The 22,532-nt window shown below is 49.8% G+C and overlaps 10 protein-coding genes across 10 annotated transcripts, besides 1 other annotated feature; 5 read left to right on the forward strand and 5 right to left on the reverse strand.

Annotated features, from left to right (window-relative positions):
• Positions 1–131: 131 nt before the first annotated feature.
• On the reverse strand, positions 132–1,659 carry ARB_07137 (uncharacterized protein; the record flags this gene model as incomplete). The annotated part of the gene is made up of 2 exons (XM_003014529.1): positions 132–1,437; positions 1,637–1,659. The coding sequence occupies 2 exons, from the start codon at positions 1,657–1,659 to the stop codon at positions 132–134; spliced, it is 1,329 nt and encodes a 442-aa protein (XP_003014575.1).
• Positions 1,660–1,989: 330 nt separating this feature from the next.
• Positions 1,990–4,062, reverse strand: ARB_07138 (uncharacterized protein; the record flags this gene model as incomplete). Its single annotated transcript, XM_003014530.1, has 1 exon — positions 1,990–4,062. The coding sequence occupies one exon, from the start codon at positions 4,060–4,062 to the stop codon at positions 1,990–1,992; it is 2,073 nt and encodes a 690-aa protein (XP_003014576.1).
• Positions 4,063–5,697: 1,635 nt separating this feature from the next.
• ARB_07139 (C2H2 transcription factor, putative) lies at positions 5,698–8,622 on the reverse strand (the record flags this gene model as incomplete). The annotated part of the gene is made up of 3 exons (XM_003014531.1): positions 5,698–8,233; positions 8,354–8,408; positions 8,481–8,622. 3 exons carry the CDS (start codon positions 8,620–8,622, stop codon positions 5,698–5,700), a joined length of 2,733 nt encoding a protein of 910 aa, XP_003014577.1.
• A 129-nt stretch (positions 8,623–8,751) lies between these two features.
• Positions 8,752–8,832: a sequence feature (Short protein (ARB_07140, EFE34189.1) was converted to a misc_feature.).
• Positions 8,833–8,892: 60 nt separating this feature from the next.
• ARB_07141 (uncharacterized protein) lies at positions 8,893–9,550 on the forward strand (the record flags this gene model as incomplete). Its single annotated transcript, XM_003014533.1, has 3 exons — positions 8,893–9,046; positions 9,080–9,348; positions 9,410–9,550. The coding sequence occupies 3 exons, from the start codon at positions 8,893–8,895 to the stop codon at positions 9,548–9,550; spliced, it is 564 nt and encodes a 187-aa protein (XP_003014579.1).
• A 565-nt stretch (positions 9,551–10,115) lies between these two features.
• ARB_07142 (uncharacterized protein) lies at positions 10,116–12,698 on the forward strand (the record flags this gene model as incomplete). The annotated part of the gene is made up of 2 exons (XM_003014534.1): positions 10,116–10,286; positions 10,344–12,698. The coding sequence occupies 2 exons, from the start codon at positions 10,116–10,118 to the stop codon at positions 12,696–12,698; spliced, it is 2,526 nt and encodes an 841-aa protein (XP_003014580.1).
• Positions 12,699–13,460: 762 nt separating this feature from the next.
• ARB_07143 (uncharacterized protein) lies at positions 13,461–14,647 on the reverse strand (the record flags this gene model as incomplete). Its single annotated transcript, XM_003014535.1, has 3 exons — positions 13,461–13,584; positions 13,651–14,340; positions 14,403–14,647. 3 exons carry the CDS (start codon positions 14,645–14,647, stop codon positions 13,461–13,463), a joined length of 1,059 nt encoding a protein of 352 aa, XP_003014581.1.
• Positions 14,648–15,624: 977 nt separating this feature from the next.
• ARB_07144 (uncharacterized protein) lies at positions 15,625–16,989 on the reverse strand (the record flags this gene model as incomplete). Its single annotated transcript, XM_003014536.1, has 4 exons — positions 15,625–16,125; positions 16,322–16,391; positions 16,536–16,679; positions 16,826–16,989. The coding sequence occupies 4 exons, from the start codon at positions 16,987–16,989 to the stop codon at positions 15,625–15,627; spliced, it is 879 nt and encodes a 292-aa protein (XP_003014582.1).
• Positions 16,990–17,394: 405 nt separating this feature from the next.
• Positions 17,395–19,196, forward strand: ARB_07145 (uncharacterized protein; the record flags this gene model as incomplete). The annotated part of the gene is made up of 2 exons (XM_003014537.1): positions 17,395–17,692; positions 17,869–19,196. 2 exons carry the CDS (start codon positions 17,395–17,397, stop codon positions 19,194–19,196), a joined length of 1,626 nt encoding a protein of 541 aa, XP_003014583.1.
• An 874-nt stretch (positions 19,197–20,070) lies between these two features.
• ARB_07146 (cytochrome P450, putative) lies at positions 20,071–21,336 on the forward strand (the record flags this gene model as incomplete). Its single annotated transcript, XM_003014538.1, has 2 exons — positions 20,071–20,293; positions 20,372–21,336. The coding sequence occupies 2 exons, from the start codon at positions 20,071–20,073 to the stop codon at positions 21,334–21,336; spliced, it is 1,188 nt and encodes a 395-aa protein (XP_003014584.1).
• A 243-nt stretch (positions 21,337–21,579) lies between these two features.
• Positions 21,580–22,032, forward strand: ARB_07147 (uncharacterized protein; the record flags this gene model as incomplete). Its single annotated transcript, XM_003014539.1, has 2 exons — positions 21,580–21,731; positions 21,837–22,032. The coding sequence occupies 2 exons, from the start codon at positions 21,580–21,582 to the stop codon at positions 22,030–22,032; spliced, it is 348 nt and encodes a 115-aa protein (XP_003014585.1).
• Positions 22,033–22,532: the final 500 nt, after the last annotated feature.

Genomic DNA, 22,532 nt, shown 5'->3' on the forward strand with positions numbered 1-22,532 from the left:
CATATATCACACATATTGTCCTCTATTCCCCTTGAGTTAAAATAGGTCAGGTACTTTTTGATTCTAAACCAACGCTGAACTCCCGTATGAAAAAACCCATAATCGTAAATAGCTTCAAATGGGTATCTGCATCAGACTTTCCCAAAGGCATTTGTGGAAAGCTTGGGAGGCCCAAGACCTTGCCTGACTTCATCCAGCATCCTCATTCCAATAACTTCGTTCCCATTCTTTCCTCTACGGCCCTGGGCTCCCTTGCGCTTAGCATGGACACGTCGATCATCCCATTTATCTAAGAAGCCATCCATGACGTCGTTAAAATCAGACCGAAGAGGGGTATTTCTATCATTGGCAACAAGGCTCGGGGCTTGGGAGAGTTTGGAGAATCTAGAAAAGCGTGACACGCCGCTGGCAATAGACATATCATCCGCCATGCTAGAGCCTTCATATTCCTCTCCTTCATCCAAAGCATATAGGGCTTCCATTCTCTCGAAACGGTCATCCAAAAGTCTGTGGCCTTCGGTCCTAGCAAGTGAGGAGGATGTCATTGAGTACGCAGAAGGGTTTGTCTTTGCACCCTTGCGCTTCTTTTTCCTGACCGGGGTTCCCCCGAGAGTAAATAGTGTTGATGCCGTGGTACGGAGTTCTGATGCGCTATCGTCAACTTTAGCTGCGGCTTTACTTGCTTTCATGTCTTTCTTATATTTTGCAAAATCTTTGAGCCAGTCCCCTTCATGTTCCTCCATATCAGGTATCTGGTCATCATTGGGCGGCTGAGATGATTTATTGGAGCTTCCCTTGTCATCTGATGCGGTGGGTAGTTGGCTATCGGTAGAGGTATCATGTTGAACTGGTGCCTTTTCCGTTGCATCCGACTCCCAGCCCTCGTCATCGTCTTCAATGTATGTATCTCTCCACTCATCAGGGTCCACCTCTGCGTCATGTCCACCGGCAACGAGGTTGTCAAATATATCCTCATCGCACTCTTCGTCAACGTAGGCATCATCCTCCAGTGCCTCTAGGGCCTCTCTTAATCGTGGATCCATATCTGGCTGGAAACCCGCAATCGCATCCGGCACATCCTGTTGGTCCTGGTAAGTGGCCTTACGTATATATGATGAAGCGGTTGACAAGATATCATCATTAGCATCGCCATAAGTAAAGCTCTCCGCTCCGTCACCATCTAGCGAGATATCTTTCAGCGCATCCTCGAGTTTCATGCCCTTCTTTCCTTTACCCTTTGTCCTCGCCTCCACAAAGTGGGCGTCTCCAACTCCCTCCCCTAGTCCACGCAAATGTTGCATGTAATCATACTTGGTATCATCATAGAAGATACCATAGTTTGCCGCCTCTCCTTCATTTTTGCGAGTTGCCGATTTGAATTCCTCGTCAAGCTCCCGTAAAGTCCGTGTTTCTCTCTTTGATGATGACGACTTGACGCTAGAAGCTGGCCCAGGTCGTCCTACTACATGCAAAATCCGGTCTTCTGCCTCTGGGTCATGTATCAGTGGGTCATTTTGCGATCTGTGGAAGAGTTGATATTTGGTTGCGGATTTTTTATCACTAAGGGAATAATATAGCGGTTAGCACTCGGAGCTCCCCCAACGAAATGTCACATCAATTATCCGAAATTACATACATCCACTGTTTAGTTGGAGGCATTGTAACGTTTTAATATGGGGGAAAAGGTCCCTTCTGTGAATGGTTACAAGGGAGGGAAGTCTTGATGTTCGTCATTTTTGAGAAATGGTGGGCCACAGACAAAATATTTTAAAAGATAAGGTCACGTGAGATAAGCGATAAGCGATAAGCTTTCTTCCCTATGAAAAGGGGCCGATTTTATTCTCAACACACTGCACGTAAATACCTATTACAATGAAGATAAAAGTGCTTCTCACTTTTCACGAGTTCGTAGACCTGACACGGAAAATGACATGATATCTTTCTAAATGCTTAGGACCGTTGCATGAGAAACATACATTCATAACACTATCACTCTTCTTCCGCCAGGAAACTGTTCCCTTTTTTCTTTGTTTTGACCTTTCTATTCGCCTTGAAATGCTTCTTCCCTAGACCTCGAACCTCTGAAACATCTATATTTTTTTCCAATGCAATAAGAGCCCTTTGCTTGCGGCCAGTGATTGCTTTTTGTTTTCCCACTTCCGAATACTTATAGTTGAATGGCATCGTTAAATGGCCCGCCGACCCAGCGCCGCCAGGGCCGAAGAATCCCTTGTCAAGCTTCTTCGACCGTGCGCTCTGAGCAGGTATGGAGCTGTTTCCAGAAACATGGGATGGAGTCATGTCCGACTCCAAATCGATATCATCACTTATCCCATCTACCGAATCACCGCGAGTTGCGGCCGCGTGTTCCTTGAGCAAAGCCTCCTTCCGCCTAGCAGGGAGATGAGCCATATCATATAATCCCTCATTGAATTCTAATTCATAGTCCGAGCGCTCCTTTGGATCCGTGAATGGAGGGTCCTTGGGTGGTGGATGGCAGAATAGCAACTTTCCATTGACATAATCTTTCAACACATATCTCGCAGCACGGGATTCGTCTGGCTGTCCTAAACCAGTTGTGGCAAACCCACGGGCACGAGCATATGCGCGTAGGATTTCAGATGCAGTTGGGACTCCTGTACCTCCCTCTTCGATGCTGCGGATAGGTATCTTCATTCCATAAACTGCCTCAAGGAAGTGGAGCGGGATTCTTTGAGCCACGAGCCCTGCTGGACCAGTGTATTCACGTAGCTGGTCGATAGGGAGGACGCCATTAACGACAAGATCCGCTTTTGTTGTTGCAAAATTAGGGAAAACGAGACCGGGACAATCGCAAAGGACAATCTTTGGTGTGAGATAGAGAGTCTGGAAGTGTTTTGTTTTTCCAGGAGTTGCAGAGACGGAGACCTTCTTTGATCCGAGAAGGGCGTTAATAGTGCTGGATTTACCAACATTAGGATACCCAACAAGTCCGATGGTGGTGACATCTTTGCCTTTCTCATCATTAGGGTCGCGCGGAGGCGCCGCAGACATGAACAGTGCCTCCAGCTCGTCTACCGTGATAATTTCAGTTCTTTTTGACTCGGATTCTTGTGGAAGTGGTAAACCGCCACCATCGTCGTCTTCTTCCGAGTCTTCCTCCTCTTCACGAGCCTCTTCAGCCGCTTCCGAGTCCTCCTCTGAATCATGAATATGGGCATTGCTTGTTTGCTCAGCGAGTGCTGTATCAACATCATCGTCATCATCATCGCTTCCACTTCCTACCCCGTTCGCCTCATTCAGCTCCTTAGCTAGAGCAGCAGAGAAGAACTTGTAAGATATGTTGTGTTCTTCGAAATAATCCGCCCAAGCCTCCCGCTGTTTTAACGTCATCATATCCGCCTTGTTCACCAACAGCAAATTCCTCTTTGCTGGGTTCACTTCTTTGACATATTTTTCCAAATCCTCTGACCGGAAGAGAAGGGGGTTTCTGGCGTCCACAATCTGGACGACAAGGTCTGACCGTTCGATAACTCTCCAGAGCTGCCTCCAGACTTCCAAATTTCGCTCGAAAGGCGTCATCAATATATCCTGCACCTCCTGGAGTTCGGCAAGCCCTCTTCTCCAATCAAGAAAGCTCTCTCGTTCCATCGCATCTAGTTCGTTGCGAGTTGTTCGTTCATTCCACTTGGGACGTCGAGGGACGGTCAAGCGAGAGCGGTTCTTCTGGTGTTTCCGGATGGCATTCCTTTCATCCGCAGCAGAAAGGAGGTAAGGGTTCTTCTGGTCCTGGTGTATGATCTTGACATTGTTTAACTTCTCGGCTGTGAAGTCAGTTCCCGCGAGTTCGGCTGTGCTTAGGAACTCGTCGAGGGCCGCCTGCTCGGTAATACTGCGCATTTTCACCCATGATGCCTCTTCGGTCGGGTTTGTGATGTAGGTCTCGCCATCGGTGCCCTTCCGCTGAATAGCAGCAACGTTGTGAGATACTTTCTTTCGGTCTGAACGCTTTCCTTTGCCGAATCTATCATTCATCAAACTGTTCCCCAACCCCACGGAATTCTTCGACTTGGCCAACACCATGGTTGGCTAATATAGAAATCGACAGGTCTATACTCCAAATGAATAAAACACAATATTATCTGGATTCTGATGATAATCCGGGTGAATAGATGGCGGGGCAAAGATCTGAAGATATGAATTTTGATGGAGGGAAAAAAATATAAGCGATAAGATTGCTTATGAATCCGACCGGGCTCTTATCAGATTACGGCTTATAGTTAACGCGGTTCCGCATTAAGGTTTATCATATTAATAATCAAAGTCTATCTGCTGACTAATAAAGCTATTATCGTTTTGCGCTTGTAAACTTTTGACGCGGTTACCAGCTACTTCCAGCATCTCAGCTACTTCCTGTTTATTTTCTTCTAAACGCAAGATCCAGAGTAGTGGACTATTCAGAGCTACAGAATATGAGATGCCCAATTAATTAAAAGCACTCAACGCCAATGGGCTGAATAACAAACTATACATTACCAAAATCGTGCATATATACCCTACATCAGACCAGGCACTCACCGCTTCCTATCAGATCAGCCCAATAACGAGTTAACAGATTAACCCACCATGTCGAAACGCTCTCGTGACACTTCCCCAGAACCGCCAGATTCTCTATCATCAACATCAAAAATGATACCCTCATCTCCTTCACGGCATAAATATCCTCATATGGAGCATTCGCCTGAACAACCAAACACATTAATGCATTGCTCTCTGCCCCCGCATAAGGGCGATTTAACGTTCCCTACCTACGAGGCGTATGAATCACACTACCTGCAGACACATGTAAACCGGTGTTCGGAATGTGCGAAGAACTTCCCTTCTGACCTACTGCTTACCCGACACATTGAGGAGAATCATGATCCCGTCATGGAAGAAAGGAAGGAGAGGGGTGAGAAGACGGTATTCCCACCTGTTACGCTATAGTTGGTTTGAAGATTAATGGCATGGGCTGATGTTGTGTAGTTTGGTTGTTTTGTCGAGGGGTGTGAGAGGAGATGTTCGACGCCTCAGAAGCGGAGGAGACATTTGATTGATAAGCATTGTTTTCCGAAGGTAGGTGAGATCATGTTTGATATCGCCGTATTGTGGTATGCTTGCTAATTGGTTTATAGGGGTATAATTTCTATATTGTAAATGATGGAATAGACAAGTATAGTTCTATGCTGAGGTCGAGCGTGCCTATGCATCGACGTCGTTTCTCGCTGGAGACGGGCGGTGCGAGTTCGAGAGGGAATGGTGTTACCTCGCCTGGTGCAACGCCGTTAAGACGAAGGGATCATGTCCTGTATGATGATACGAACAGGAATGATGTATCCTCTGTGAATGGGCGGGTTGGTGTGCAAGAGGATGGGTTAGATAGTCTTACGAAGTCGATGTCTGCATTACGGTTTGTACCTCATAGTGTTGCGGTACGGAAGTCAGGGAAGAAATAGATGGGTTCTTCTTGTTTATTTCTAGTCGATATTACTTGGCGTTTGTTTGCATATGCTGGGGTAACTTGATAAGGTCAGTCACTAGGTCTATTATGGGGGGTATAATATAAATAACATGATAAAAGAAATTATTCATGACCATGCTAGGCCTCGCTATTCACGCTGGCTGTGACAAACAAAGTGGTATAAAGAACAGATAGCACAAGGTAGCAGTATATGTATGCTATATATCGAGTAAATCAGCGTATATTTCCAGGCTGGCGCCGATGAGATCTACGATAGGCCAGCTCGTATTCCCCTTGAAGGTCCTTGACCAGACACGTACAACGGCAACGCTAAGCCGTCTCATTAGGGCTGGGTCAGTAATGAGTTCTGCCTCCGTGGCTGCACTGACGGAGGAAGACATGTCTGTTTCATCTATCATGCCCTTGACCCAGAGAAGGAGTTTTCGCTCATGGTCTGACAGGCCCTGATCATGTTGGGTGGCAGGTATAGAGAGCAACCAGCGCGAGAGGAGGAATGCGCATTCAAGGGAACATATTGAGTGCTGTATTGACCAGAAAAAGGAGTGAGTACGAGCCACGAAGTCAATACCTAGCCGGACGGGGATGGAAAGGGCATGAGCGGAGTGTAAGAGGGCCATTATCAGACGGGAGCTGCGGGTCAGCGGTGGAGAGTCATTGAGTGCATGGGCGATTTGGACAGGGTCCTGGGTGACGAGGCGACGGCATGGTCCGAGGTCGAGGTGTAGGCGTATATACGCTAGACCAAGCAGAGCTGTGGAAGTGAAAGCTATGGGTCCAGCGGGGTTTTGTGGATCGATACTCGATTCGGGAGTCTGACGCCAGCCGCGTTTCCAGGCACTAAGGGAGTTGCCCATGACGGCTAGATCGTCGGGTCGTAGGCTGGTGCCAGCCATAGAAGGGGCAGAGAGACAGAGTTGGCGGGCGAAGAAGATTTGTTGGATGATGGCGTGGATGAGTACGTAGTTACCTAGTGGAGACACCGGGTTGGAAGGGGGTGGTGTGCTGCTAGTAGCAGCAGCAGCGGACTTGGTGAAGAGATTTGCGAGGGCGTCCTGGAAGGATGAGGGGGTAGGAGTGGTGTTGGTATCTGACGAGGGACGGCGAACACGGCGCCACTGGCTGGCGGTATTTGCTTTCCATTCATCAGCGGAACAGGGCATGTTGAGGTTGAGCTCGGAGTTTAGGATTAAGGGGGGAATATTGTACATGATAGAATGGAGGTTGAAGAAGCAATAGACGACAAGCTTTGTGCGCCTGTCTGCTTCCAGCCTGGACCAGTCTGGCCAGGAGAGCGACTCTGGCGGGGTGGTGGTTGCTGGAGACTCTTTAAGGCCATGGTCTCGGACTAGACGGGCGAGGGTACTTTGTAGGGCAAGCATGTCGCGAAGTATGTCTGGATGGCTCTCCCAGGAGGCAAAGATGGTAAGTAGTAAGAAAGTACGGATGATCTCCATCTGTCCCTCGGCATCCTCACCTGGCAGCGAGGTATTGTCCATGAAGGGTATGAACTGCTGCTGGGGGAATGGACTGTTACTTGGATTCGATACCACCGACGAAGACGCCCGAGGGGTACTGTTGGGTCCCCACTGGGTGTTCGGCGGGAGAGTAGTAGTAGTAGTGCGCCTGGAGTCCCGACGTCGTAGGCGTTCCAGTAGAATAGCCTTTGCAGCGTGGAAGAGCTCGATGCCTCTGCTATTTTCGAACCGGTAGTGGGAGCCAGCGGCAGCGAGAGCGAGGGTCAGCTCTGGCGGACATCTGGCCACGGACAGAGTTGGAACATGGATGAAGGGCAAGTGCTCGTTGAGACCACTGATGTAGCCAGCCATGTAGCGGGAAAGAGCATGTCTAGAAGGCCGCACAAAGTTCTTGGGGAGAACATGGGCAAAGTCTTCTAACCTGGCCGTGAAGAGCTGGTGTTCCTGGGTAGAGATGTCCCACGCCGGCCGGGGCTGGGAGTTGTGCTCTGAGGTACCGGCATCGGAGTCCTGTGCCTCTGGTTGGAGAGACGGTAGTCGAGAGCCAAAGTTTGAAAACGAAGGTGCTTCGTCTGCTGCGGCTGCTGCTGGAGCTGTTGGAGTGCCTGTTGTTTGAGCAAGCTGGGCTATGTTGCGGGAGTCTAACTCCTGAGTGAACCTGGGAGCTGTGCCAAAGGACTGCTGTTTTGTAGAGCCATCTAGTGCGGGTATAGGGGTCGAGAGCAGCGGCTCAGGCTCTACCGAGTTGAACAGTCCCGAATCCCAGTCGGAGGAGAGACCAACGCTCTCGAGAAAAGTGGTGAAGTCCTGTACGGGGTCACCAAGATCAGCGAGGTCGAGTATCGATGGCTCGACCCCGTAGTTCTCCGAGATGGGCCGCTCATACACAGGAGCGACCTTTCTGTCGTGCTGCTGCTGGACCTGGAGCTGTCCCTGTCCGTGAACCTGAAGCTGTGGCTGTCCATGACCATGACCATGACCATGACCATGGCCATGACCCTGACCTTCAAGAGCTACATGGCTGGCTGCATGGGAGAGCAGGTTCAAGTCGTAACCCCAAGACGGGTTCAGGTGGTCCGCCGTTCCTGTTCCCGTCCCCGTCCCTGTCCCTGGCCCCGTTGCAGCAGTTCCAGGAACAGGCACGGACACAGGCACAGCCGCGACAGTAGCAGCGGGAACAGGAGTAACAGTGGCCGTAGACGTCACAGAGGTGGAAACGGCCGAGGCTGCAGCAGCGCCGGCCGCTCGCCTGTCAGCCCTGGCGGCCGCCTCAGCCGGGTGCACAAGCCGCTCATGGCGGACAAGCAGGTCACTCCATCATTCAGTCAGTCAGCCTTGAGCGCAGCGTATTCAAGACGATGACGGGATAAGAGCTCACCTGCGGGCAAACGACTTGGAGCATATCTCACAGGTAAACGGCTTCTCCTTGGTATCTATAAGCTGCTGTTAGTATGGCGTCCTGTGTTAATGGATGTGTTGATGTCATGCGGCGGACAAGGACTAACGGGTGCGGAGATGCCGTTGGAGATGCTCGAGGCGGGCGAAGGGCCGGTTGCAGTGCTCGCAGGTGAGCGACTTGCGGGTGGCCGTCGCCCTCTTCTTGCGCGGCCGCTGGCCTGACGCAGCCGCAGCGTCATCGGCGTCCATCACGGCTCTTCTTCTTCTTCTTCTTCGTCGTCGTCGTCGTCGTCTTCGTCTTCTTCGTCTGCGTCTTCGTCTTTGTCGCGGCGATGCTGGAGTCGGAGTTTTGTGGCCGGTGAGGGGGGCAGCTTAGTCATGGAGGATGAGCAGGAGAAGCTGAAGCAGAAGCAGAAGCAGAAGCAGAAGCAGAAGCAGCAGCAGAAGCAGCAGAAGTAACTAGCAGTTAGTAGTAGATAGTAGACAGTAGTAGACGGTAGTAGACAGTGACAGTGGTAGATGGCGGAGATGGCGATGGAGAAGAGTATAGAGGATGGCAACTATAGAGCAGTGATGGACAGGGCATCCGCTCACCCAGTCCCCAATCAGCCGTTCGCCTGCTGCCAGCTGCCAGCTTCGAGCTGCCCCAACCGGCTCCATAATAAGCAGTCAAGTAAGTAGAGCCGTTCGCCTAGTTATAAGCCAGTTTTCAGGGCTCGCCGGTCTCCGGCTGCCCGACTGACGGAGCCCCTGGGAGGTTTCAGCTTGCCTGCCAGAAGAAAGAAAGCCATGACGGGAGCGCAGGCCGGAATCCAGCAGCACGCAGCCACTGCCAGCCCGTCCTATAAGTCCATCGCCTCGTCTCTATCTGTCTCTCTCCTGTCTCTTCTATCTGTCTATCTCTATCTAATGCCATCTTCTTCATCTTCGTCGCCGTCGTCGTTTGATATCAGCTTCTTTTCGTCTGATCTCGAGGTAGACGCCGCTAACCGCATCGGGCACTGAATCAGGCCGCTTCAACCGCCTCTTTTTCAAGCAGCCAAAGGAGAAACAAGCAACATCTTCGTTCTTCTTCTTCTTCTTCCTGCTCACCAACAGACGTCGATCTCTCGACCTCGACCGCGCTGCTGATATACCGGAGCAGGCCTCTGTCCCGGTCGAGCACTCCCAGATCTAGTGGCTGGCCCAGGGTAGATCCCTAGTCAGCTAACTAACGACTAACTAATCACCCAACTCACCCATCCCGGACCTCTGGACCATCATGAGCTTTTGACGGCACGATAAACGCATAGATAGCTCCCCCTCCCCCGGTACACCCACCACGGCACGGCACGGCCACGACGGCCATGATCTCTTCCCAGCCTGCTCTCTACGGCCAGAGCTTCCCAATGGCGCCTCAGCAGGCCGGGCTCCCTCCCTCTGCCTCCGCCGCCTCCTCGTCCTACACAAACCTCGCCCTCCAGAAGCCCGCCAACGGAGTCGCGTCCAGGGACGGGCTCTTCACCAGCCCGACCGAGTCCGAGTTCTCAGAGGGCGCAGACCAGCTAGATCCCGTCCGGTAGGCCTCCTGAACCTCGTCCTGTTGCTTGTCTCGGCTGTTAACTTTTTGACTCTCTGTGCAGGTCGTGGGATGAGAAAAAGGTCGGCGAGTGGCTGCATAGCATACGATGTGGGCAATATGAACCCCTCTTCAAAGGTAGCACCCTCTTATATATATATATACTGAATGTATATATCAATGGATGGTGCTGATTTTCATAGCAAACCATTTCACGGGTGACAATCTGCTCGACTGTGACCAGAAGATACTCCAGGAAATGGGCATCAAGAAGGTCGGAGACAGAGTCCGGATCTACGTTGCCGTCAAACAGCTACGAAACAGAGCCCTCACATACCGCAAAAAGAAGAACAGAGTGCGTCTGTCCTTGTTACTCTTTGGCCTCCTCCATATAACTAACCTCCCCGGATAGGATTCATTGGCTGCCTTGGACGCTTCAAGATACACACCACCCTCGTCAGAAACTTCCCGGCCGTCAAATAACAACAGCAGTCGATACCAACCTTCAGGCCGCCAGTGGTCTCGCAATGAACCTCCCCAGCACACTTACAACGCTACCAAACCATCATCGAGGCCTTCTTCCCCCTTAGCCGAGCCTGACCGCCAGCTCCGGCAGTACCGATATAATGGTGCCAGCCCAATGGAATCCATTCGCCGTGAACAGGGGTCAAACTACTTTGGTGGATACACTCATTCGAATTCCAGCACCTCCAGGCACACCACGACCTCCAATGACCCCCCTCAGCCTCCCCGGTCCGTGGCCCATATCCGCCAGAATCCCAGCAACGATGGACTCACCATAAGCTCGCTACCAACCCATTCCCCCGTCATCCGAGTCATACACACCGGTGGACAGACCAAGGCACTCAACATCAAGCAGTGCAAGACTGCTGACGATATCATGGTCTCGGTCCTGAAGAAGCTCCTCATCCCTGAGAGTCACTACAAAAACTACTGTTTCTACGTGCTGGATGGCCTCGATCCCAACCCGGCCAACTGCAGACGCATCTCTGATGTTGAACTGCTACAGATATGTGATGGATCTAACCGGTCTGAACGAGGTCGCCTCATTCTACGGAACATTCATGCTGGAGAGCCAGATCTGGATGAACTTGAACTTGCTGCCCGTCTGGCCACGGACGAGAGCCAGGTTGCCCACATGAACGCCATGAACACAACCAACCTACGGAACCAGATCAAACTGCAGAAGCTCACCGGGGAGTCCTGGGACCATCTGCGACAGCCCATGTCGCCCATCACCGATCGTTCACGCGAAGACCACAGGCGTCAACAGCACAACGATACCGCAGAGCGTGACCAGAGCACCAAGCTACGTTCCTTCTTTGGCGCACGGCCGCCAAGTGAGATGATCATCCACGAGCTCACATCTTACTTCCCCAGTCACCAGAAGGAAGACATCGAAAAGACCATGCGGCTGTCCGTTCGCCGATCACAGCGCATGAGCAGAGCCGCGAGCCGTCTGTCCGTCATGAGTGGTGTCAGCTTAGCCTCGAGCATGAAGGATGCTCCGCCTATCCCCAGCATCGCAGACACATGGCTATCCGCTGGAACACCCTCTAACCCTCCTTCCCGGGCCGGTGGTCGACCCTTGTCCGTCTCCAGGTTTAATATCCCCGCAGCATCTTTCCGAGACTCCATTGCTTCATCCGCTCTAGAACCCCTGCAGGAAGAGTCCCCAATCCAGGACAGCCGCAAGTCCTACGTCTCCTTCGATGACAATTCAGATAACCCTGCCATCGAAGAGCCGGAACGACAGACTTTCTTGGATGAGACGCTCAGCGTCACTGCAACTGATGGCGGCGGCTCCATGAACGAGCGTCTCAGCATGATTGTGGCCGAGGATGGGGACGAGGTAGACGACGGGCTGGCCGATTTCCTGGCCGGCAACAACTTCGGCAACAAGAACTGGATGAAGGGCTCCCTGATCGGTGAAGGTTCCTTTGGCAGCGTCTTCCTCGCCCTCCATGCCGTCACTGGAGAACTCATGGCAGTCAAACAAGTCGAACTACCCTCCGCTACCAAGGGTACCGAATTCGACCAGAAGAAAAACCTCATGGTCTCCGCTCTCAAGCACGAGATTGGCCTCCTTCAGGGACTCCGCCACGAAAACATCGTGCAGTACCTAGGCACCTCCACAGATGACCAATACCTGAACATTTTCCTCGAATACGTTCCCGGAGGCTCCATCGCAACCATGCTAAAACAGTACAACACCTTCCAAGAACCTCTGATCCGCAACTTTGTTCGCCAAATCCTCGCGGGCCTGGAATACCTTCATTCACGGGACATCATACACCGCGACATCAAGGGTGCCAACGTCCTCGTCGACAACAAAGGAGGCATCAAGATTTCCGATTTCGGTATTTCCAAACGCGTCGAAGCATCCACCATGCTTGGTTCCGGCGCAAAGGGCCCATCAAACCATCTGCACCGTCCTTCCCTTCAGGGAAGCGTGTACTGGATGGCTCCTGAAGTCGTGCGTCAAACCGCCCATACCAAAAAGGCCGACATATGGAGTCTAGGCTGTCTTGTCGTCGAGATGTTCATTGGTGTCCATCCGTTCCCGGATTGCAGTCAGTTACAAGCCATTTTCGCCATTGGTAACAACCAGGCTCGTCCGCCGCCGCCAGAGAATGCAAGCAAAGAGGCCATGGCCTTCCTGGACATGACCTTCGAAATTGACCATGAAAAACGGCCAAGTGCACACGAGTTGTTGAGCAACCCATTCTTGGAAACTATTGCTTGACGCGAGGTTTCCTAACAGCTCTTCAACTTACATATACCTATCTATTTCTTTACCAGCCTCGCTATCTCCCTATCTTTGCATCATACGTCGCGTCGATTCATCTGCACCCAAAATTTTTACCATTTTTGCACTTTTACTTATCACTCTGGACATATATTCTATATATATACACCTGGGTAATTCAAAAGTAGAAGAAATACCCCGGAAGATCGATTTGTCTTTTTTCTTTTTTCTTTTTTCTTTTTTCTTTTGGTTTCTATCTATTTTATCTATATTTTCTTTCGCATTTCTTTTAATCACCGTCGGGCAATTTCAACTTGTACAAAATAGAGCCGAGCTCACCTCATATCTTAGCCTTTTCTTTTTTCCTTCCCGATTTCATATCTCTCCTTGTCATGCCAGCTACGAATTTCCCGTCATTATGTGGTTGGCCCGGGTTTTAGTCTGATCATCTCGTTTCATGAGCGAATGCAAGTCATTTACATTGCGTTATTTGCCAACTTGTATTCGATAGAATGCGCTTATCTAACATGATTGAAAAGCATCCATATCCAAGGAAGTCACTTTATTCTTCTTCTATTGACGGTGTGTTATGGTACAGGTGCAAATAGCGCAAGTAGATGGCGTAAGGTAAAAAGAGTTGCTGGTACATGACCACAACAAGCAATGGTAGTAAGGGTACAAAGGCGTGTCTACACCGTGAGTTCCAACGCCGGCGATTGACATAATATACATCTCACACATACAAGAGAGAGTGTTTCTTTACTTCAGGAGCTTCCCATTGAATGGAACTCCCAAAGCGTTAAGCAATAATCTGGCATCTTTGTCGGTGCGAGCGGTGGTCTTGATGGTAATGTGGCAGCCGGGAATCATGCGGGGAGGATACCTTCACATTTCATTAGTTCAAAGAGCACTTTTCACCTTCCCCTCCATACCAGCATGGCACACTTACATATCGTAATTGACTTCGATTTCAGGGAACATGGCAACCATCGACGGCTCCAGACCAAGCGTGATATTCCCACTTCCGTCACCACTAGTAATCTTCACACCTTTCCAGTCCTTAAACTTAGGCATAACCACATCCACCAACTTGCTGAAAAAATGATACATGTCTTCTCCCTCCAGCTCAGCAGTGGCAGCAACGTGTTTGTGGCCCGGTATAAGGCCCCATTTAGGTACACCCGTCCTAACCTTGTGGGTCTTTACTCGCACGTTCGTGATAGCCTGTAGCGTCATACCAGCTACATGCAAGAACGAGGAGCTCGATACAGCTTCCTTAACGTAAGAGTGGACAGTCACGCCAGACAATTCAGGAATATTGTTGAACGTGATTGGTTTCCTGAGCAGGCGCAAAACGTCTCCTCCTCTAGGTCCACGAAGAGGTCTGTTCTTATGGTACGGCGAGCTATCGTCCCATTGCTGTAGACGGGGGGCGGGAGGGGGAGCCTTGAAGCCATGTGGTTTATGCACATAGCAGAGTGTAAGAATGTCGGAGGCTACGGTTGAATTGTACGTCTGCTCGACTCGGGTTAAGCTGAATGGGCCCGGAACGAAGAGACGTGAGGACGGATGTGATGTTGGCGGAGGTCTGTGAGGATTGAGAGGGCCACGGTCATATTTGGGAGAGCGGTATTGGTATCTAGAAGGTGGTTAGGGATGGAGTGTCTAGTTGATATGGGGGGTTAATTAGCGTTAACATACCGACTTCGTGGAAGCTGGTGTTTTCTAGCTTTGCTTCTGGCTACTGGGTCGAATTCTTTTATCTTTTCTTCGGGCAATGGAGGTGTGGAAAAGGATGAGGAGGGTTCGAGGTCGTCTAGGGGAGAGGGAGCTGATGATTCGGAAGAGGCATTGCGACGGTATGCCGGGAGCTGGGAGGAAAAGGCTGGTTGGAACCGCCGTGATAGAGCCCTGGGGAGCTGTGACATTGACTCGTGAAGAGCCATCTTGTGCTTCCTCCCGTCGTTGATGCTCTCGCGCGACTTGTTTCTTCGTCTGCTCGTCTGCTCGTCTGCTCTGCGTAGCTTTTTCCATCTCGAATTTTGCTTCCAATTAAGGTTCGTCACGTGTATTCAAATGACTAATAGCTGAGTAATATATGGATAAATGAATGATCCGGAACCTAATTAATAAGCTAAACTTTTAATGCAAACTTCACAAACAACACAAACAAAACAAACATTTCCATATGTTTACATAATCTACGGAGTAACTTTCCGGTACCAGGTCTACCAAATCCGAGGGATCAAGCAGGAGGAAAGGCTCGAGATGGACTTGCGAGTCCATTAGATCTAATGATAGACCATGGGTTACACTAGGAAAAGATTATAATGATTTACTCTGCCATTATTTTGCTTCTCAGATCCTTAAATTTAACTACCATGAGATTTACGGACAAGCTTTTATGCCAAGCTTGACGCTTGATAGAAAGGCTGCAGATGACGGAAAGCCGGTCATGGCTGAATACTCAGACATATTTATAACGGGGATAGTTACCTTCCTAGAAGTCAATATACTATGAAAGGAGTCTCCGCGAGGTGGTTTCAACTCCTTGAGCAAGGAAATGTTTAGCATTGTGAAGCGAGACAACGGAGCAAGATCGCCCGTCAAATGAAATTTGCTATTAGCACGGCGTGGAAGTCGGAAAACAAACACATCACAGTCATAACTTGATATATAAAAAATATTTTTTTATACAAAGTAGTCTACCGGGCTAGACGTTTCTATTCCCTCCGGGGATGCACTATTCAATTAACTATAACATGAGGAAGAAGGGAAAAAACATAGAAAAGTGATAATGCAAAGAATACAACCCTGGGAGCTTTCAATAGTATATAATCCTGAACAGTGGGAAGGTTGCATTAGAGATACAGAGGGTAGGGGATGGAAGGCTGCAGTTTGGCGAGAGTAATCATGCTTCAATTTAGACAAGGTCTCTCTTGACGAACTCAGCCAGGAGAGTCTTTCCGAGGGAAGCAGGGCTTCGCTCGACAATGACGCCGGCATCTTGGAGAGCAGCAATCTTAGAGTCGGCGCCTCCCTTGCCTCCACTGACAATGGCACCGGCGTGGCCCATTCGTCGGCCTGGAGGAGCACTGATACCAGCAATGAAGCTGACGGCAGGCTTGTTGGCCTTGTTCTCGCTCTTGAGGAAAGCAGCGGCGTCTTCCTCGGCGCTACCGCCGATTTCACCGATCATGATGATTCCGTCGGTCTCCTCGTCCTCAAGGAAGACACGGAGGCAGTCAATGAAGTTGGTTCCGGAGAAGGGGTCACCGCCGATACCGACAACAAGAGATTGGCCAAGGCCGGCTTGGGTGGTCTGGTTGACGGCTTCATAGGTGAGGGTACCGGATCGGGAAACAATACCGATGCGGCCTCTCTTGTGGATGAAGCCCGGCATGATACCGATTTTGCATTGTCCCTGTAGTCTGATCGTTAGTGTATGATGTGCAACTCGGGATGTGACAAGGTATGCGTACGGGGGCGATTATTCCAGGGCAGTTAGGTCCAACGAGACGGGTCTTGTTCTGGGATTTTAGCATATCGGTGATGCGGACCATATCTAGAGCGGATTAGCAAAGAGGATGCGGATAATCTTGTATTCATATAGCTCATACCATGCTGAGGAATTCCTTCAGTGATACTATGGAATGTATTAGTTTCTTTGAGGTTAATTCTTGATGACAGCTATATTGAGGCAACATACCAGACCACGAGAGGTACCTCAGCGGCAATAGACTCCTCGATACTCTTAGCAGCCACAGATGGTCTTTATCGATGCGTTAGCACCAAAACTCCAAGCTATACATGCAGAAGCAGACATGTACATACGGAACGAAGATGGCGGAAGCAGTAGCACCGGTCTCCTTGACGGCCTCTTCGACGCTCGCAAAGACGGGCTTGCCGAGGTGAGTCTCTCCGGCCTTCTTGGGGTTTGTTCCACCGACAACATTGGTTCCTATGCGGGCATTAATACTGTGTCTTGTTCGCCTGTTGATAAGAGAGCAGTACCGTAGTCGATTGCTTGTTGGGCATGGAAGCTAAAGGTCATCAGAAAAAGCGACGGTCAGCCAGCCTTATACAACCCAGAGCGAGGAGAAATGGACTCAATTGCAACGTACGTTCCCTGCTTTCCGGTGAAGCCCTGGAAAATGACCTTGGTGTCTGCGTTGATGCGGAGGTTCTTTACTGTCGAAGCATAGCCTGTGAGGCCTGCGAATCCGCGTCGCTGGACACGGGAAGCATTCTGCAACGCAGAGAGCGTAGAGCGTCTGAAGGACTGCATATCTGAAGAATTGCGACAAGCAGCAGCCTGTGTGAAAGAAGAGAAGAAGAAGAAAGGCTGGAAAGCGAGGGCGCGCGGAAGCTGGAAGGGCTGAAGTCGAGATGCAGTGCAGAGAAAGACGAAGGAGAGAGTCGGAAGTCGTCGATGTTTTTTTACAGTTTCAGTTTTCGCAGCGTGGCTCGTCCGGACCAAAAATCTTGACCCATGCAAGGGAAGAGACTCAACAACCACCACCACCACCAACCACTCCTACGACTACAACTACGAGTCTTTTTACGATACCCACGAAAGCGACCACGAAACAGCAGTGAATAGAAGTGTAGAGGTGGCTGGCGCGTCTTTTTTTCGCTTTTGGGGTTCTCTTTTTACCCGGCTTGTCTTGCCATTTCGTGCTCTGCCTACACCATGGCGACGAAGACGATGACCATGCCGAAGCACAAGCTTCCAAAGAATATCAAGCTCCCTCCGGAGAACGAGCGATACATGAGAGCCTGCTCCGATATAGCAAATGCGCTGATCCAGGACTACGAAGCGCAGCGAGATAATAGTAGGTCGAAGAAGGATATCAATTTGAACAAGCTGCGGGGCACTATCGCAAAAAAGCATTATCTGAGCAATCTGCCGCCCTTGACAGCTATTATTGCTGCTGTTCCGGAGCATTATAAGAAGTATATACTTCCAAAACTGATTGCCAAACCGATAAGTGAGTGGCGAACGTCTTTTATCTCTCTTATGTCGAGATTATCAGCTAACGCAACATTCTTCGCTATGAAGGAACCTCCTCTGGAATCGCTGTAGTTGCGGTTATGTGCAAGCCTCATCGATGTCCACACATTGCATACACTGGAAATATTTGTGTCTATTGTCCGGGTGGCCCAGATTCGGATTTTGAATATTCTACCCAATCTTATACTGGCTACGAGCCAACGTCCATGAGAGCTATCCGGGCCCGTTATGATCCTTTCGAGCAGGCGCGAGGTCGAGTCGACCAGATAAAATCACTGGGGCACAGTGTGGATAAAGTGGAATACATCATTATGGGTGGCACGTTCATGTCACTCCCTGAGGAGTACAGAGAGACATTTATATCACAGCTCCATAACGCACTTAGCGGTTACCAGACGGATAATGTGGACGAGGCTGTGCAGGCAGGAGAAATGAGCAATATCAAGTGTGTTGGAATCACGATCGAGACACGACCGGACTACTGCCTTGACACCCATCTTAGCAGCATGCTTCGGTATGGCTGCACCCGTTTGGAAATTGGAGTACAGAGTCTCTACGAAGACGTGGCGCGAGACACAAATAGAGGGCACACTGTAGCTGCTGTGGCGGAAACGTTTAAACTATCAAAGGATGCTGGATTCAAAGTGGTCAGCCATATGATGCCTGATCTCCCAAATGTCGGGATGGAGAGAGACTTGTTCCAGTTCCAGGAATACTTCGAGAACCCTGATTTCCGAACTGACGGTCTTAAAATATACCCAACCCTTGTTATCCGAGGAACCGGCCTTTATGAACTTTGGAGGACCGGTCGGTACAAGAACTATACCCCCAATGCTTTAATCGATATTGTGGCCAGAATTCTCGCCCTCGTTCCTCCATGGACCCGTATCTACCGTGTACAAAGAGATATCCCAATGCCACTCGTCACATCTGGCGTAGAGAACGGCAATCTACGTGAACTCGCGCTCAGCCGAATGAAAGATTTTGGCACCACCTGCCGTGACGTGCGTACCCGGGAAGTCGGCATCAATGAAGTAAAGAATAAAATCCGACCAAATCAGATTGAACTCGTTCGACGTGATTATACAGCAAACGGAGGATGGGAGACATTCCTTGCCTACGAGGACCCAAAACAAGATATCCTTATCGGCCTTCTTCGGCTACGAAAGTGTAGTTCCAAGTACACCTTCCGACCTGAGCTTACAGGCCAACCAACCAGTTTGGTACGAGAGTTACACGTTTATGGTTCCGCAGTCCCAGTCCATGGCCGTGACCCCCGCAAGTTCCAGCATCGCGGATTTGGAACCTTGTTAATGGAAGAAGCTGAGCGTATTGCTCGAGAGGAGCATGGAAGTCGCAAAATCAGCGTCATTTCTGGCGTGGGTGTACGAAGCTACTATGCCAAACTAGGATACCACCTTGATGGAGTATATATGAGCAAGATGCTCGATCCTCTTGATGATGCCGAGGATTCCGACTAGATCATTGACAGGGGTTGTTTCTTTGCGTTCTTGATGTCTATTATATGCTTTACCTAGTATCCGTCCATGCGTAACTTCGGCCTCTGGTTATATAACATGTTAACTAAGTTGCAGTAACCTTGGGTCTGTCGTGGGACGTTATTTATAAGCCTGTGACTTAGGTCAGAGGGGGTTATCCGGTGTCAGGGATGGCAAAGAGGGACATACATACTCCGTACAGGGGGCGGCTGCATTGGGTGTGCAACGGCGTAAGGTTGTTCGGCAGGCTTCAGACGGTACTGTATTGAAACACCCACGGGCTGCCTAACTACCACTGCTTCTGCATGTTGAAAAAAAGAATGAAGAGTAAAAAAAGCCATCACATGCGGCCACAGTCGGAGACGTCATACTGTCCTTCATCCGTTTCTCGTGGCTGAGATGAAGTATTGTGTATGCATGTCCACTGCAGAAAGTGTAAGGAGGGAGGGTGAGGAAGGCAGACCAGGAATAAGAAATAATAAAGAGACGAAAGTGAAAAAAAAGGAATGGAAATGAAAATTAAAAGAAAGATAAAAAAAAAGCCGCAGACGAAGCCATGGGTCTCATGCAACATTTAAACGCGAGACTTTGCCTTCAACGTAGAGCGAGACCCGGCCGTTGTCTCCTGGTAGTTGTCACTATACCTCATGTATAATTGCACACTCCTGCTAGTTGCCGCCGTTTGTGCTCATGGTTGCAACGAATACCGAGAGCAATGAAAATTTATTCAGCAAGAGTCCCATCATTGTTTGCCTTTATTTAAGCAGCCCGAACGTCGTGTGTTTGTTCTTCATAGATGCCTAGTTTCAGAGCCCATTTTCCAACCCCCCCTACAGGACAAGATATGCCTGTCAACATGGACATTCATTCCATCCTCCCCATGCATCTGTTTGCATTGATTGTTGTTTCGGTATTCGCATACGTCATTGGCAGTGTGGTATATCAACTGCACTTCTCACCATTGTCGAGGTTTCCTGGCCCAAAGATTGCCGCAGTGACATACCTCTATGAGTTTTATTATGATGCCATCCTCAAGGGTCGATACATCTTCAAAATCAAGGAGCTGCATGAGAAATATGGTACGTTTATCGAAAAGGAATATACCCAGTCAGGAAGACAGCAAAGAGAGAAATGCTGAATGGTTCCTTCATTCTTAGGGCCTATAATTCGCATCAGCCCTCGAGAACTTCATATCAATGATCCGCACTTCTACAATGTTCTCTACTCACACAGCAATCCCCGAGACAAGGAATATTATTACCTGAAGCCCTTTGACTTTCCTCTTTCGTCCTTTGGCACGGAGAGCCATCAGCTTCATCGCTTGAGGCGGGGTGCCATGAACCCGTTTTTTGCAAGAGGCCGGGTTCTCCAGCAGGAGAGCCTAATCCAAGGCCTTGTGAAAAAGTTATGCAGCCGGATCGAGAACTTTGGTGCAGGTGGCGGTACTGTGCCGCTGTCACTCGGTTATACCTGTCTGACCACAGATCTGATCGCCACGTTTACTATGGACAGATGTTACGGTTATCTTGAAGCTCCAGACTGGTACCCTAACTGGGGCCAGGTGCTTAGAGACGCATCCGAGATGTCAGTGGTTTCAAGACAGCTGACTTGGGTGCTGTCGTTGCTGAAGATGCTCCCAAAATCCCTCACAATGTCCCTGAATCCTGGCCTCAAACTGTTCTATACGTTGGCAGAACGTTGTAGGGAAAGGATAGACGAGGTCCAGTACGAACGTCAGAGGGAACAGAAGGGCTCTGAAGAAACTGTTGGGCGCAAAAAGACCGTATTCGACCAGATATTCGACTCCCGGCTCAGTGGCGAGGAGAAACGTCCGGCAAGGTTGACCCAGGAAGTCCGTTCCATCATTGGTGCAGGAACAGAGACAACCTCAAATTGCCTGTCCGTTATCTCCTTCCATCTCTTGCGGAACCCAGAGAAGCTTCGGAGGCTCAGGGAAGAGCTTCGGGAGGCTGAACCAGACCCGACCGCCGAAATCAGGCTGTGCCAGCTTGAGAGTCTCCCGTACCTGGTAAGTTGGGTTGCCCACGCGACAAAAACCAAACAGCAGAACAAAGCTAACCATTTAAAATCCCGCAGTCTTCGGTTGTCCTCGAAGGTTTAAGGTACGGCATGTGCTTCATCCATCCGGCTATTCGTGCAATGCTAACCAACTATATTGGCGCTTGAGCAGGCTCTCATATGGTGTCAGCACTCGTCTGCAACGAAAATCGCCCCGAGACGTTATTGAATATGGCAAATATGCTATCCCACCGGGGGTGAGAATACATCCATGCCAAGGGTTCTAGGTCCACCTTTCTCCTGAGGAAGGCTAACACATTGGATTCTGAAACAGACACCGGTGGGGATGTCTTCTGTGATCATGCATCATAGCGAAGAAATATTCCCCGACTCGTATAACTTCGTCCCCGAACGGTGGCTTGACCTTCAAGAGCGGAAATATCTGGAAAAGTATATGGTCTCCTTTAGCTCCGGATCTAGGAGATGTCTTGGGATGAAGTAAGTAGACCAATCGTGATAAATGGTTATATGTAGCACCTATCGTTGGTGTACCCAACAAAATCACCTGGTTGCTGATGGCTTTGTTCACTGACGGATTAACAGTCTTGCAAGGGCAGAAATATTCATTGCTGCCAGCACAATATTCCGACGATTTGACTTTGAAATGTGTGACACCACACTGGATGATATCCAAATCCACCACGACCTATTCATTCCCCGGCCGAAGAACCTGAAGACCATTGGTGTCCAGGCAAGGTTGAAGGGTAAGCTAGTGGCCAGCAAGATTAGTGGGAAGTGATGAGTTGGGTATTGTTGGTATCTTCGTTTTTCTGTTCGTTTCTTTGTTATATTGAGCATAGGGTTTCCTTCGGTTTATATACGGACGAATTATCAGGGTGTGGGTGTATAAAAAGGTACCATGACTGGCAAGAACCTTTTGTTTTTCAGGGTACCATAACGGCTGCTGAGAGGTAGTTGAGATAAGAGGCAGGGCCTTTCTCCCACCCTTTCTTATGATATTGTAATTAGTCATTTCACTTAAAAGGGGTCAATCCCTTCAATTAAAGCAGTGGTAATGTTTAACCTTCTTTGATCAGGGGCGACATACGCTTTTCAAATCCATGGTATCCCGGAATTTTTGTTATGCGGAGTAGACGAGCCACCAAAGTACTAACCCCGGACGTGCGGTTTCTGGTTCAAGTACTGCCACTCCAAGGTTGGAGGAGGCGAGGTCGACGGTTCTTCAATTTGGCGCGAGGGAAGCATTCCGACAGCCCGGTCATTGTTGAAAATATCAAA

Source organism: Trichophyton benhamiae (assembly GCF_000151125.1).
Source record: "Trichophyton benhamiae CBS 112371 chromosome Unknown Abenha-G-c-176a04.f1, whole genome shotgun sequence".
Taxonomy (NCBI): Eukaryota; Fungi; Ascomycota; class Eurotiomycetes; order Onygenales; family Arthrodermataceae; genus Trichophyton; species Trichophyton benhamiae.